Here is a 14,311-nt window from a genome sequence, read left to right on the forward strand (position 1 = left end):
AATATTTTCTTTGAAAAGTTCGACCTTTTGTGGGGGGAGGTACCATAAGAAGTGGTCCGATATTTCCAATCTCCGAACTCGATCAAAGTTTGATAATAATCATATTTATATTTTATATGGTCACCGATAGTGACTTGGATTCAAAATTTCAGAATAACCCAAGCTTACGCACCAACACTGATCCTCGTTTAAAATTTTCAGATTCAGATTATTTGATTTATAATTTTGGGAATTTTGTTTTCTTTCCACTACTGATAAGTCTCGTAATTTTTATGCCCTCCACCCTAGTATGGAGGGTATATTAAGTTTGTCATTCCATTTGTAACACTTTTAGATCCCACAAAACATATATATAAGGATCAGTATTAAATTATATGTCGATTAAGCGATGTCCGTCCGTCGTCCACCTATAGAAATTACTCTACCTTCCGAACGAAATGAAGTAGGTGGAAAAATTTATAATGGTAACTCTTTTATTTTCGGTATTTTGATGATTTTAGCGACATTATTCACCGGTTCGTAATGGATATTAAAGCCTAAGACAGAAAATTGTCTGTGCAGGTCCACTATTTGGTATAGGCCACATGTAATAGTACCTCTCTATATTCGGTATTTTGATGATTTTGGCTACATTATTCACCGATTTCGCATTTGAATATTGGTAATGGCTTATGACAATAGTTGTCTATGCAGTTCCACGTCGTCGTATAGACCCTAATATAACGGCTAAATTTTCTAATTTTAGGATTTTAACTGAATTTTTAACGGATTTAATTTTTTTTTTTGAAAATTGCAAAATTCTTTCCAAATGGTGGAGGTTATTAAAACTTCGGCCTGGCCGAACTTACTGTTTTGTTTTACTTTTTTTTACCGAATTTTTTTTGAAAAGTCGTAACATATATTGTTATGACCTTTCCTCACCACTGTTTTAGCCACACATGACAAGAATTTGTGGGGGCGTATGTGTCGATTTTCCATTTGTATTATTAGAATGAAGACCTTTTGTCGGAAAGTGCCACCCATACATTCCGAACTAATGTAAAAACACGCACATTTTTTTTTGTTTTTGAAAGAAACAAATTTAGCGCACAAAACGTTTTATTAGCGCCGCCTTACACCAAAAAGCCTGTTGTTCGCCAGCTTCTAAATGCAACGGCATTCATTCACAGCTTAAAACAGCTGTGGCATGCTGCCAATAATGTGTGTCAGCAGCTAGGCTGGTTAGCTGACTGACGGTGGCGTCATGTTAACTTCTTCTTTTCGTCTTTTCGAAATGCCTCCTAACATCGGCGGCAACATCTTGAGACGGGCAAAAATACATGCCAATGAATCCATTGAAAGCAATAATTTGTGGTTGCCGTTGTTGTAACACCCTCGCTGGCTCTCGCTTTGCCAGTTAAGTGGGGATAAGTTGTTGAAACATTTTTGTTTTTTGTGCGACTCTAGGCAAAGGTGCAACAAGGCTTTGCGTTTAATGCTGCTTCTGCAGCTTTTGTGTGACAATCAAGAAACATTGTAATTCGCTAATTAACTTGTGTAAATTATGAGTGTTTCCAAATGGGAAATTTTTACAAAATAATATTTTTGTTCAGATGTTATTTTAGAAAAAAATAAAATAGAGCCTAGAAAAAAGATTTTTCACAAAATCATTGAAAATATTGAGAAGGGTCAAAAAATTGAACTTACAAAATATTCAAAAATATCTATTTAAACGATTCAAAATTTAGTAGTAGAGCTAAAAATGGAAGACATTTGTGTAGGCATTTTGATAGTTTATATGGCAAAGTAACTTAAAAATTGCGGAGTAATTATCCTTTTTCTACATTTTTTGAAAATTTCCGACTAGAATTCCTGTGAATACTTAATTTTTAGGTATATTGTGTCTTTGGCAATTTTATAAAAAAGAATGTGAGGATTATTTTGCTCCAAAATTTTAACTTTCAAGCAGGTCACCAAAGGGGTGTTCTTGGTTTTTATACCCTCAGTCATATTGCTTCGTGCCTCATCGTCTCCTTTGACCAAATCCGTTTCCGGACATTTGGAGTCGATCTAGCGATGTCCGTCAGTCTGTCTGGCTGGCTGGTGCGCACAATAAGAAACCTGGTACATCATAATATTATTATCAAACTTAGATCGAGTTCGGAGATGGGCAATATTGGTTCACTCCTTCAGGTACCTCCCCCACAAAAAGTCGAAATTTTCAAAAACAAATAATAAAGCTGTAAGTTCGTTCGGGTCGAACTTTGAATACCCTCCACCATTTGGAACGAATCTGGTAATTATCAAAAAAAAAAAAAAAACGTTAAAAAATTCTGTTAAAATCTTAAAAATACGTAATGTAACAGTTACATTAGGGCTCATACGATTACGTGGGGGACGTATGGGCTATAGTCAAATTTTGTCATAATCCATTATAAGATTCAAATTCGAAACTTGAAAAAAATCGGTTAATAATATCGCTAAAATCACCAATATACCGCATAAAATAAATATTATATGGGGGCCATACCAAAACGTGGATCTGAACAGGCAATTATCTGTCATAGGCTGTAGTACCCATTGCGAAGTTCAAAAACCAAATTTGAAACAATTCCAACAATATCCACTAAAAACTTAAAATTTTGTCTCTAAAATCAAAAAATTTCGAATATCGGGGGGGTTACGAACTTCAAATACCAAATTTGGAACAAATCGGGAAAATAATGTCGCTAAAATCGTCAAAATAACGAATATCGGGATGTATCGTTATATTGCGGCTATACGAAGACGTGGACCTGCACATACAATTTTCTGTCATAGGCTGTAGCACCCATTTCGAACTTCAAATACCAAATTTGAGACAATTCCAATGATTATTGTCGCTAAAATCATCAGAATACCGAATATCGGAAGAACAGTTATATGGGGGCTATACGAAGACGTGGACCTGCACAGATAATTTTCTGTCGTAGGCTGTAATATCCATTTCGAACTTCAAATACCAAATTTGAAAAGAATTCCGGTGATTAATGTCGTTAAAATCATTAAAATACCGAATATCGGGAGGTACCGTTATATGGGGGCTATACGAAGACGTGGACCTGCACAGACAATTTTCTGTCATAGGCTGCAGTATCCATTACGAAAATGCGAAATTTGAAACAATTCTGGTAAATAATGTCGCTTCAATCATCAAAATACCGAATATCGAGGGTACCGATATATGGGGACTACAGGAAGATGTGGAGCCCATTTTCTGTCTTAGGCTATAGTATCCATTACGAATTTCAAATATCAATTTTGAAACAATTCCGGTAAATAATGTCGCTAAAATTATCAAAATACCGCATATCGGGGGGTACCGTTAAAGGGGGGCTATAGGAAGACCTGGACCTACATGGCCCATTTTCAATACCAAAAGTCCTGCAGACATAATACACATTTGAGTAAATTTTTATCAACTTACTTCAATTCGTTCGGAAGCTAGAGTGATTTCAACAGACGGACGAACATCGCTAAATCGACATAGAATTTTATGCTGATATATACTTTGTGGGGTCTAAAATGTATATTTCGAGGTGTTACAAACGCAATGACGAGGTGTTACAATGGTGGAGGGTATAAAAAAGCACAATAATACCTTTTTGGAGGCTAGCTTGAGGGTGCACATTTTGTTTCCAAAAATAATCCTGAATTGCAGAATTTAATGGGAAATTTTCAAAAAATGTGGGTGAGGGGTAGACTTGCCCTCTTCATTTAGGTTACTTTGGGATGTAAGCTTTTAAAAACGCCGTTGCACGTGTCTTCTCTACTCTCATAGACTAATGGTTTTTTCTTGTAACTATTTAAATAAGTCGCACAGTGTAATTGGTGGTGGTGGAGAGTCAATATTCCTCAAAAAAATTGTACACATATTGTATTAAATATTCACTATTATTATAGAAAATATGAAAATCCCAGATCTAACGGTAATTAAAAAATGTTTTTCCCAACTTTTTTTCATTTATGGTCCGTTCCAGAACTGCAAGAATGTAAACGTTTTTACTGTGATAACCAACTTTCCCTTTATTATATCGAAGAAATTAGTAGATTTTTGCAGGTACTGGAACAGAGTATTAATGTTCCTTACTTAAGATTTTTATTTTCAATCGTGAAATATAAAATGAAATATTACATTTTCAATTCCTGACATATTTGTTTGTTGAATTGACTTATTCTTGCCAGACAAAAAAAAAATTGTTTTTACACGTTGTTACATGAACTTGATTGTAAAACCACCATCACCTAGATATTCTTGGCCGCAATAAAAACTACAAAATATTCCGCGAATAGTGACAGGAAACATTTGTTTGAATGTTTGCTCTGGTGTTTTGTTCGGTTCACAATTACAAAGAATGAAGTTAATAAAATCAGACCATTAGAAAAACCGCACAAATATTGTCACATCAAAACAGTCAGTCGATAATGACAAACGGAAAGTTCTGAATAAAAAGCAATGTTCATTGTTATTGTTATTGCAATTTTACTTACTTGTAGTGCAGCGGTAACCAGCCGTCATACAATTGCAGTTGACGATCCGGGAACTTGTCTTTCGCCTCGCCGAATATGTCATTGTCCGGCGGTATGTCACCGACAGGCGCCACCTCATCGTTGTTGTATTTCGATTTTGGCAATGGCATGCCCAGCATACTGGCTGTGGCTAAGTGATTGTCAGCGGCCACGGGACCATGGCCATTTGTGCAGCTGGAAGAGAAAGGGAGAGTGATTAAAATATTTGAGAACAAGAGTAATTGAAATATAATTTGAAAAACTTAGATCTGATAGGGAAACAGAAAAAATTATGAAAAAATTCCAAAGTTAAAAATTTTTGAGGGAATTTACTTAAGAAATCAATGAAATTGAAAAAAAAAATAGGAATAAAATATTCCGACAACAATCAATGGCTAAGAGAAATATTAAAAAAATAATAGTAATTTAAAAAATAAGTATTTACAAAATCAAAACCTCATATTTTGAGAAAAACTATTAAAATTCTGCACCCGAGAATTCCTTGAAAATATATATTAAAAAAAACATTTTAAAAATACACCTGACCTGAACATTTCTAAATAACTTCCAACTTAAAAATTCTCGAAAAGCCATTTAAAAATATTAAATGTTTAGAAAAATGATTTTTAAAAAATCGACGAATAGAGAATCCTTGAGAATACTATCTTAAAAACATGACAACCTCGAAATCCTTGAAAAATTCAGAATAGAAAATATTACAAAAAAAATCTAATCTAATCTAAAATTCTTAAAACACTATGTCATTTTTTTTAAACCAAATCATGACAATTTTCAAACTTTTATTCTTCTAAAGACCACGTCTATAAAATCCCTGGTAAAATGCCTTATGAAATTACCGTACAAAAATGCTTCCAAACTAAATTATCATCAAGAAATGTATGAACTTGAAAAATTCGACAAAATTATCTTTAACCATTTTTACAGAAGACCATATTTAAAAAAAATCCCTGAACCAATTTATAGTTTAAAATCAATGACCGGAAAATGGTTGAAATTCTTAAGAACCTGACACTGTGAAAAAAATTTCATCAATGTTCCAAAAAAAAAAAAACATAAGGAAAGGTCAAAAGTCGGGCGGAGCCAACTATATGACACCCTACACCACTGTGTGTATTTAGTACAGCTCCCTTAACAATAAAGTTTATATTGGAAATTTATGCGAAGTAGATCATACCAACCACGAACCTTATTTGAGTGCGTATCATGGCTTAAGAATAGTCACAATTTGGGAACTATATCCAACTCTGAATTGATTTTCAATAAATTTGAATCTTTTGTACATCTAGTATCAAATAACATTGCTGTAGAGAGCATGATATGACTTCGATAAGAATTATATTAAATTTATATGAGCAATAGATACACCGCATCGAGTTTCAGCAAGTAGTAAAATTCACTTGAATATGAAAAAAATCTATCCAATTGGTCCTGATATCACTTATATGGTGGATAATAAGCATAAAATCGTATGAAGATGTATATCGAAGTTATCTTACAAAATATCGATATCTCGTTATATCGATAAAATTTGGCAGAGGCATTTTCGAGCCGTATCTGATTACCGGTATCAAAAATGATTCTTGTGGGGTGCATATTACGCATGAGAGGGACTCAAATCCCCAAATCGGATGAAACATATATATGGGAGCTACAGCTATATCTGATCCGACTTTCACCAAATATTAAGAACTTGTTCTAGGATGAATTCAGTCGGAATTGCCAAGATTCGGTTTATTTAGGCTGATATTAGCCATATGTGCACAATCAACCTGACATCGGATAAAGATATATGTACGGGAGCTATATCCAAAGCTGAACCGATCTTGATACAATTTTGGGCACATCTGTTACCAAAGATCATTGTTTTGGAGGCCATATTACGAATGCGAGGGATTCAAAACCCCGAATTGAATGACACATATGTATGGGAGCTATATCCAAATCTGATCCGATCTCGATAAAATTTGGCAAAGGTATTTTCTGATTTCAGGTACCAAAGATCATTGTTTTGTAGTGCATATTACGCATTTGAGGGACTTAAAACACCAAATCGAATGAAACATTTTTATGGGAGCTATAGCTATATCTGAACTGATTTTCAGCAAGTTTGAAGTAGTTGCTATTAGACTGAATTCGGTTGGATGTGCCAAAAATCAGATTATCAGGTCGGTTGAAGATATATATGGGAGCTATATATAAATTTGAACCGATTCTCACCAATTTCAATAGAACAGACGGACAAACAGACGGATTGACACGCATCAATCGAGTCAGAAAGGGATTTTACGAAGATCCCCAGAAGTAACTATGGGAGAGGGGAAGAGTGGGGAACTTGCCCACTCTATTTAGTTTACTTTGCAATGTAAACTTTCGAAACGCCGATACACGAATCCTCCATTTTTGGCTCTACTCTATTGAAAATTTTAAATTTTGTCGCATGGTGTTATTGAAAAGAAGCAAAGCAAGTAAAAAACAGCTAAGTTCGGCCCGGCTGAACTTTTTATACCCTCCACAATTTGGAAGAAACTTGAAAAATTTCCAAACAATTATGTCGAAAAATTCCGCTCGAATGAAAACCTATACGAAAATGTGGTCCTGCATAAGTAATTTGTGTCGTATTCTAAAGTAACGGTTCCGAAGTTTATACCCGAAAATTGAAATAATTCCGCTGAATAATATCGCAAGAATCATGAAAATACCGAATATCTGAGGGTACCGTTATATGGGCGCTATACTATAACGTAGATCTATTTAGACAATTCTCTTCTAAGGGGTAAAGTACTCAGAAGGAACCCCTTGTGTGGATTTTAAGACAATTCCATTGATAGACTTGGCTTAAATCATAAAATACCGAATATCGGGGGTGTAGCGTTATATGGGGCTATACGATATCGTGGACCTAAGTAGAATTTTTCTCTGTCAGGGTGTAAAGTACTCATGTAGAACTGCTTGTGTACAATTTCAGACAATTTTATTGAAAAATGTGGGCAATATCATCAAAATACCGAATATCGGGGGTAACTTTATATGGGAGCTATACGATATCGTCGACCTATATAGGTAATTCCCTTGCATGTGATACTGTACTCACAAGGTTCTCCTTGTGGAGTTTTCAGACAGTTCCGTTGAAAAATGTGGCTACAATCATCAAAATACCGAATATCGGGGGGTACCATTATACGGGGGCTACGGACGGACGGACGGACAGTCTTGGAAATTTACGGTGATCAAGAATATATATACATTGTTATATCTAAAAGCTTATTTCGATGAGTTACAAACGAAATGACGAACTTAATATACCATCCATACTAGGGTATAAAAACTCCACCATTTGGAAGAATCTTGCAAAATTTTAAATATTTCCGATGGAAAATATTGCGAAAATTATTCAAACACCGATCATTGGGTGGATTAGTTATATCTGAAAAGTGGACCTATATTTCGTGGACGCTAGAGTGATGGACGGAAAATATTTATATACTTTGTGGGGTCTAGAATGATTATTTCGGGGAGTGATAACGGAATGATAAACTTTATATACCCTCCATTCTATGTATGGTGGAGGGTTTACTTTTCCACATAAACGGAAAATACTTGAGAACAAGATTGTGAAAAAATTCTACGCCGTGACAATCCGTAGAATCATACCAATCGAAAAAAAACATATCTAAAAAATAGCCTTTTTATACCCGACCACACTATGGCATGGTATTATGTCATTGTGCATTTGTTTGTAACATAGAGAAGGAAGAGAGATAGACCCATAGTTCCTTGTGATCACCATAGAATCTCATTCTGAGTCGGAAAATACTCTCCACGACAACGTTATTTGGTTCCAACCATCAGATACAGCCAAGAAATACCTCTGCTAAATTTTATAGAGATCGTTTCAGATTTGGGTATATCCCCCATATGTATCTTCATCTGATTTCTGGTTTATTGTGCCCAAAAAGTGAAATATCAGCTGAAATAGGATGGAACTTGTATGAATACTGGTTCAGACACAAAAGCCTACGTCAAGTTTTGTAGAATACGGTAGCTGCCCGCCATATATAAGTTCCTTCGGGTTTTGAATTATAACTGATTTAACGATCATAGTTGGTATGTCTTAATTCTCATAAATTTCCTATAAAAAAACTTATTTGTTATATTATATATCTAAAGTGATGTAGGGTATCATAAGGTCCGCCCCGCCCGAATTTTGCCTTTCTTTACTGGTTATAATTTGAAAAGATCAGGACCAAACATACCTTGAAAAAAAATTATTTTAAGAGTTAAAAATTATTGAAATTTTCTACCTAATAATCTTTAAAAAATAAAAACTTACATCCATCCTGATACTCCTTAAAAAAAATCCTTACAAAATACAAATTTAATTTTAAAATCAAACCCATTTCAAACTTACCCCGTTGTCATTGTGTTGGCTGTTATGAAATATGTAATGGCCACACTAAAGATGAGTATCAGCAAGGCGATGATGAACGAACAGACGGCACACATTTTCGATACAAATATACCCGATGGCCGGCCATTGAAGACATATTTTTGGCCATTTTTTGTTTTTAGCTGCCCGCCTGGAAAGAAACCAAGAGAAGAAAATAAAAAACCCGAACAATTATTATGAGAAACAGGAAATTTTTGCAATGTGATTTGGTCAATTGAAAACTCATAATTCATAATTTAAATCAATTGTTGTGAAGTGTGGTTTATGACTTCTTTAGTTTATTTCACGTTTGTCTTTATGGCCGATATTTGCTCTGCGTTATTAGATAAATGGCGTCAAATGTCCACAACTTCGATTTACTCTTTTTTTGGGTTTGGTCGATTAAAAGTTCCATTGGGAAATTGTCTCATAATATGGGCTAAGGGGATTTTGTGTTATTCGTGTGAACGCCTAACTTTTGTTTTATTGAAAATGACATTATTATTGTCTGACTGTTTTGAAATAAAAACTCATTTTTATGTCCGAAAAGAAACAAAGCATTTCTTATTAATTGAGTGCAGCGATAAAAAAATGCATTTTAATTGTTTTGTGATTTTTTCTAGTTAGTATTTCTTGGAATGTATCTTTTAATTAGAGAAGTGAGGAGATATTTAGATGGTCCAATTAAGAAAAAGTTGTAAACAAAAGTTCAGAAAAATTATTAAAAAACATAAGAAAAAAATAAAAAATTACTAAAAAATTCATGTATTCATATACCAAAAAAAAAAAAAATTAAAATAAAAATAAAATAAATTAAATGAAATAAAATAAATAAATCCCCAAATTATGTCATACAGAAACAGTTATTAAAGAATTTGAAGTATGTTGGTATTGAATTATTTTTTTTTTTTTGAAAATATCACAAACTTACAATTATTGAAAACTATGGACCCATAGGATTATTCTAAAAACAGTACCAAAAATTGTTCTAAAACTCAGGAAATAAATATTTTGAGACGACTACTTGAAAAATGCTCTAAAAAGTCATTCAAATTTCTTATCAAGTTACATTAAATGCCGCCGAAAATTAGAGTTCAAACCATCGAAATACAGAATGTGAGAAGGTATCGTAGGGAGGAGGATGAATATTTAATATATCATTTGATGCCCCAAAAATTTGGCTTCAGACTCCATGTCTTCTAAGACGAAATCCTCATCGTACATTCTTGTACACAAAAACGTTGACGTATCATAATCCCACGGACATAATCCCCATTACAATTTTTGGGATTATGACCATTTCTTTCTTTTTGTCAGAAAGTAGTGGAAATAATTCCCATCATAACGGTGTGCAAAATAATAAAGATTTTCTTCTCTGGGTATGTCCGCCACCGGCTATCGCGAAACAAAGTTTTCTAAATGTTTTTCATTTTGTAAGAAGCTGGGGTTTGAGATTTTCTCCACTGGGTGTGTACCTCAGCAGCTAAAGCGAACCTAATTGTACTACATTTAATATTTTTTGTAAGTAGTCCCTACAGCAAACGGCAATACTCCCCATGAGGAAGCGATCATAGTCCCCTCTATGCAATGGTCCAATATGCCATTCCAAAAATATGGTCTAATAATGCCACTCTTTGATCATTTGATTCGAAGAAAGTGACCCAATTAAGCCTCCGAACAGAAATTCACACCAAAAACTTCCTGACAAAATGCATAGATATTCTTTGAAATATTTTTTTTTGAAGTTCTTCGTGATAAAAAATCCGGAAATTTTACAATATTTTTAAGGACCTTCTTACCAAAAATAGAATATAATTTTTAAGAATTTTTTTAAGGGAATTGTGGATTATTAATGGTATCTAGGGATATCTGACAAAAAAAAATCTCTTAAGAACCCCTTGACCAAAATTCACAAATTTTTATAGGAATACTTTTTGAGGTCCCGTTGACCAAAAATCGTGAATTATTTAGGACCCTTTTACAAAAACCCTCAGTTCAAGACTCGTAGATTTTCAATAACATTTTTTTAAATCGTGGATTGTTTTCAAAATATTTTTAAGTACCTTCTGTCCGATAAATTTTGTATTTATTGAGTTTTTTTTTCAAGAATCTTCTTACCAATTTTTCAGGAACTACTTTCTGATCAAAAATTGTGATTAAAAAAATGTTGAAGGATATCCTGTTGACAAAAAGCGCAAGATCCTTTTTTAGAAAATGTTTTAAACATCTCCTGATAAAAGACAGCTGATTTCCACAGAGACCTGTTTCAACGACCAACAAATATGCACTGTTTTTTTTTTTTGTTCAAGGGCTTTTTGACCAAAAATCAAAAATTTCCAAGAAAATGACTTGCAAATGTTTAGAAAAAAATTAAGTTGCTCCAGAATAATACTGGATTAAAAAAATCCAAAAATTTTTTTCATGGACAATAATGCGGCTTCTTCAAGGGCCTTCTGACCAGAAAATTTTGAAAAAATTTTCGAAAATCGTTGATTAAAAAAATCAAAAAAGCTAATTTTTTAAAATCCAAACTGACTGAAAATGTTAAAATTTATTATGGATATAGATTTTTAAGGAGCTTTCCATCACTTTCCGGTATAAAATATTGGCTTTTTGAAATCACTAATGTGTTTTGTGCTTTGTAATAATAACATACACCGAATCAAATTACAGCTAATTGGGTTGACTAAGACTATTAAAATCATGTAGTACTGACATAAACCTTAGTGTGACCTACAGATTGAGATGAAAAAACTGCAACCAACTTTATACTGCTGTCATTTCCAAGCCACTCGTCCGACAGCTGTTAAAATTATTCCAGTGACAGCTCATTATATTCTTTACAAGCGTACAAAAGCATAAGCGTGAGAATTTTCCAGAAAAAAAAGTTATTCGTCATGGAATTTAAGCGTGATAGTGTGATTTCTTTATAAAGCTGAAAATATCGCAATATTCCATTCGTAAAATATTGTAAAAATGAACTCGAGGTAAAGCCATTGAAAATCCAAAAAGTGCAAGAACTTACACCGCAACAGAAAGAAAATAGACTCAAAAGAGCTAAAGAGTTGCTTCGCTTGGCCGAAAGTGGTGAACTGGCGAATTTGGTTTTCTCCGATGAGAAAACATTCATTGTCCAGCAGTTTGTTAACAAACAAAATGATCGTGTTTAGTTGCCAAAGAGGTCAGCTGAAAATGTGCACCTTCGGTTGGCCACCAAAACTCAAGCGCCGGCCATGGTGATGCCGCCGCCATAACAGCCGATGGTCGCTCTCCGCTCGTATTAATCGACCGTGGCATCAGAATAGATGCCGAATATTATCACGAATATATTCTGGAGGGTGTATTAAAGCAATGGGCACGCAAACGTTTTGACCACAGATCTTGGATATTCTAACAGGATTCAGCTCCTTCGCTCTCAGCACGCGCCACCCAAAAATGATTAATAAAATGAGGTTCCTCGCTTCATTCCCAGCGCACAATGGCCACCAAAATCTCCGGATACCAATCCGTTGGACTATTGTGTCTGGAGTATTTTGGCAAGCAAGATTGGCATTAAGAAATACAAAAGTTTCGAACACCTCAAGCAAGCGCTTCGCCGGAAATGGGCCAAAATACCGCAGAGCAATATTCCGACAGCGTGTGACGGTTTCATTGGCCGTTTGAAAGCCATAATTCGTACCAAAGGTGACCAATTCGAATAAATCTAAACTTAGTCTAAAATTTGATGCTATTTCCGACATTTTTGCTTTCTTTCAATAACATTTAAAAAATGTAAAAATTATGGCGTTTGACTTTGTTGCAGTTTTTTTATCTTACTCTGTATGTATACCATTTTGTCTGATTTTAAGTCTTTGCATAAAATAATGTGAGAGATTTTTAAGGTCTAGCGGATCGTGGACTTTTGGAAATATATTTTTCAGAAATTAGAGAGTTGTCAATTGTTCAAGAATAATGTCTATAGCTATTTTCGTTTGACTGAGCACTATATTCAAGAGTCCGATGAAAATAGCTATAGAAATTACAACATTCTATTTTTTTTGGAAGATATATTCCAAAGAATCCACGATCTGCTAGACAATAAAATAAAAGTTTTTAAAAATCTACGATATGCGATCTATCTACGATCTTAAAAAATATTATAATATTATCACGTCACTTGTTTTTTGTCATAGAAGTTATTTTTAAAATAAGTTCTGGGGAGAATATCCCAGACAAAAAACAAGGGAACTGATGAGGATTGGTGGCTCTTTCCGAAATCTAGGTATTTCCTGCCTTACCCCCTGATAAACATTACCATCGTTCTCCACTAATAAACAAATGTTGTTTTTTTAAAAAAATAAAGGAATAAAGCCTGACCATTTTGCAACAACAAAAATATTTTAAGAAAATTCGAAATCAACTCAATTTCTTAAAAAATATATCCCCTTCATTTTTGAAAAAAAAAATATTTTTAATCCAAATATTGATATTGATCAAAAAATCAAAAATATATTTAGCAAAACGTATTTTCATTCAAAACATATTTTTAAAAAATCCATTATATTTTTCTATTAGAAGTTGTTTGGATATTCAATCTTCTATTGGAAAATTTCTCGACTTTGAAATTGAGTAAAAAAAGAACTAGTTTAATGCCGTGTTGAAACCTATTAAAATCAAGATTATGACAATTAGAAATTTAAGCATATTTCGGCTTAAGAAATGACCTTCAGCTTGCTACCGTTTTCTTATGAAAACTGTTAAGTCTTTGACTATTCATCCCCATTCCCATGGCATAACTCTTGGATAGTCGTATCCACCATAAAAAGCAGCGGCACATTCCCATTACTTCAGAAAAAAAGTGTTTTGTCATCTCCAAAAAGCATATCAACAAACAAACTGAAAAAATTAACAAGCGTCAATTTGTTCGCCTCTTGCTACTGTTTCCCAGAAAGCGATCGAGTCAGCGAGCGAGTGTGTGCGAGGCATTTGTCCGGGATTTAATTTAATGGCGTCGCACTTAACGAGCGAACAACTGCAGCATTATTCCCTGGACTCAATGAAATGCAAAACAATTAACCCATTTCGGATGTTTTTTCTTTTTCTTTCTACTTCAACTCTTGCATGGTTTTGATTGTCTTTCTTTCTTTCATTCTTTTTCTTCTTCTCCGTTGTATGTTCACTTAAGATCACTTAAATTTAGGCCACAAGAACCTAGCATATTTTAGACTCTCGTAAGAGTCATAAATGTCCCATCAAATTGTATGGGGCCGCTCAAGACATTCGTTGTTTTTTTTTTCAATTCTTAAGAATCTGATCAAAATATACAAGTCACTGATTTGTGTTGTAGTTGTTGTTGCT

The 14,311-nt window shown here is 33.9% G+C and overlaps 1 protein-coding gene across 4 annotated transcripts in view; it reads right to left on the reverse strand.

Annotated features, from left to right (window-relative positions):
- Nucleotides 1-14,311, reverse strand: part of LOC101896206 (aminopeptidase N) — a 270,904-nt gene that overhangs the window by 33,080 nt on the left and 223,513 nt on the right. For all 4 annotated transcript variants that reach the window (XM_059129603.1, XM_059129602.1, XM_020039936.2 and 1 more), the window contains 2 exons: nt 8,957-9,125; nt 4,510-4,722 (listed from right to left, as the gene is read on the reverse strand). In XM_059129603.1, coding sequence (XP_058985586.1) covers nt 4,510-4,722; nt 8,957-9,125 — 382 coding nt within the window. The remainder of the gene's footprint in view (nt 1-4,509; nt 4,723-8,956; nt 9,126-14,311) is intronic.

The sequence above is a fragment of the Musca domestica genome, unplaced genomic scaffold, assembly GCF_030504385.1.
Source record: "Musca domestica strain aabys unplaced genomic scaffold, Musca_domestica.polishedcontigs.V.1.1 63, whole genome shotgun sequence".
NCBI classification, from domain to species: domain Eukaryota; kingdom Metazoa; phylum Arthropoda; class Insecta; order Diptera; family Muscidae; genus Musca; species Musca domestica.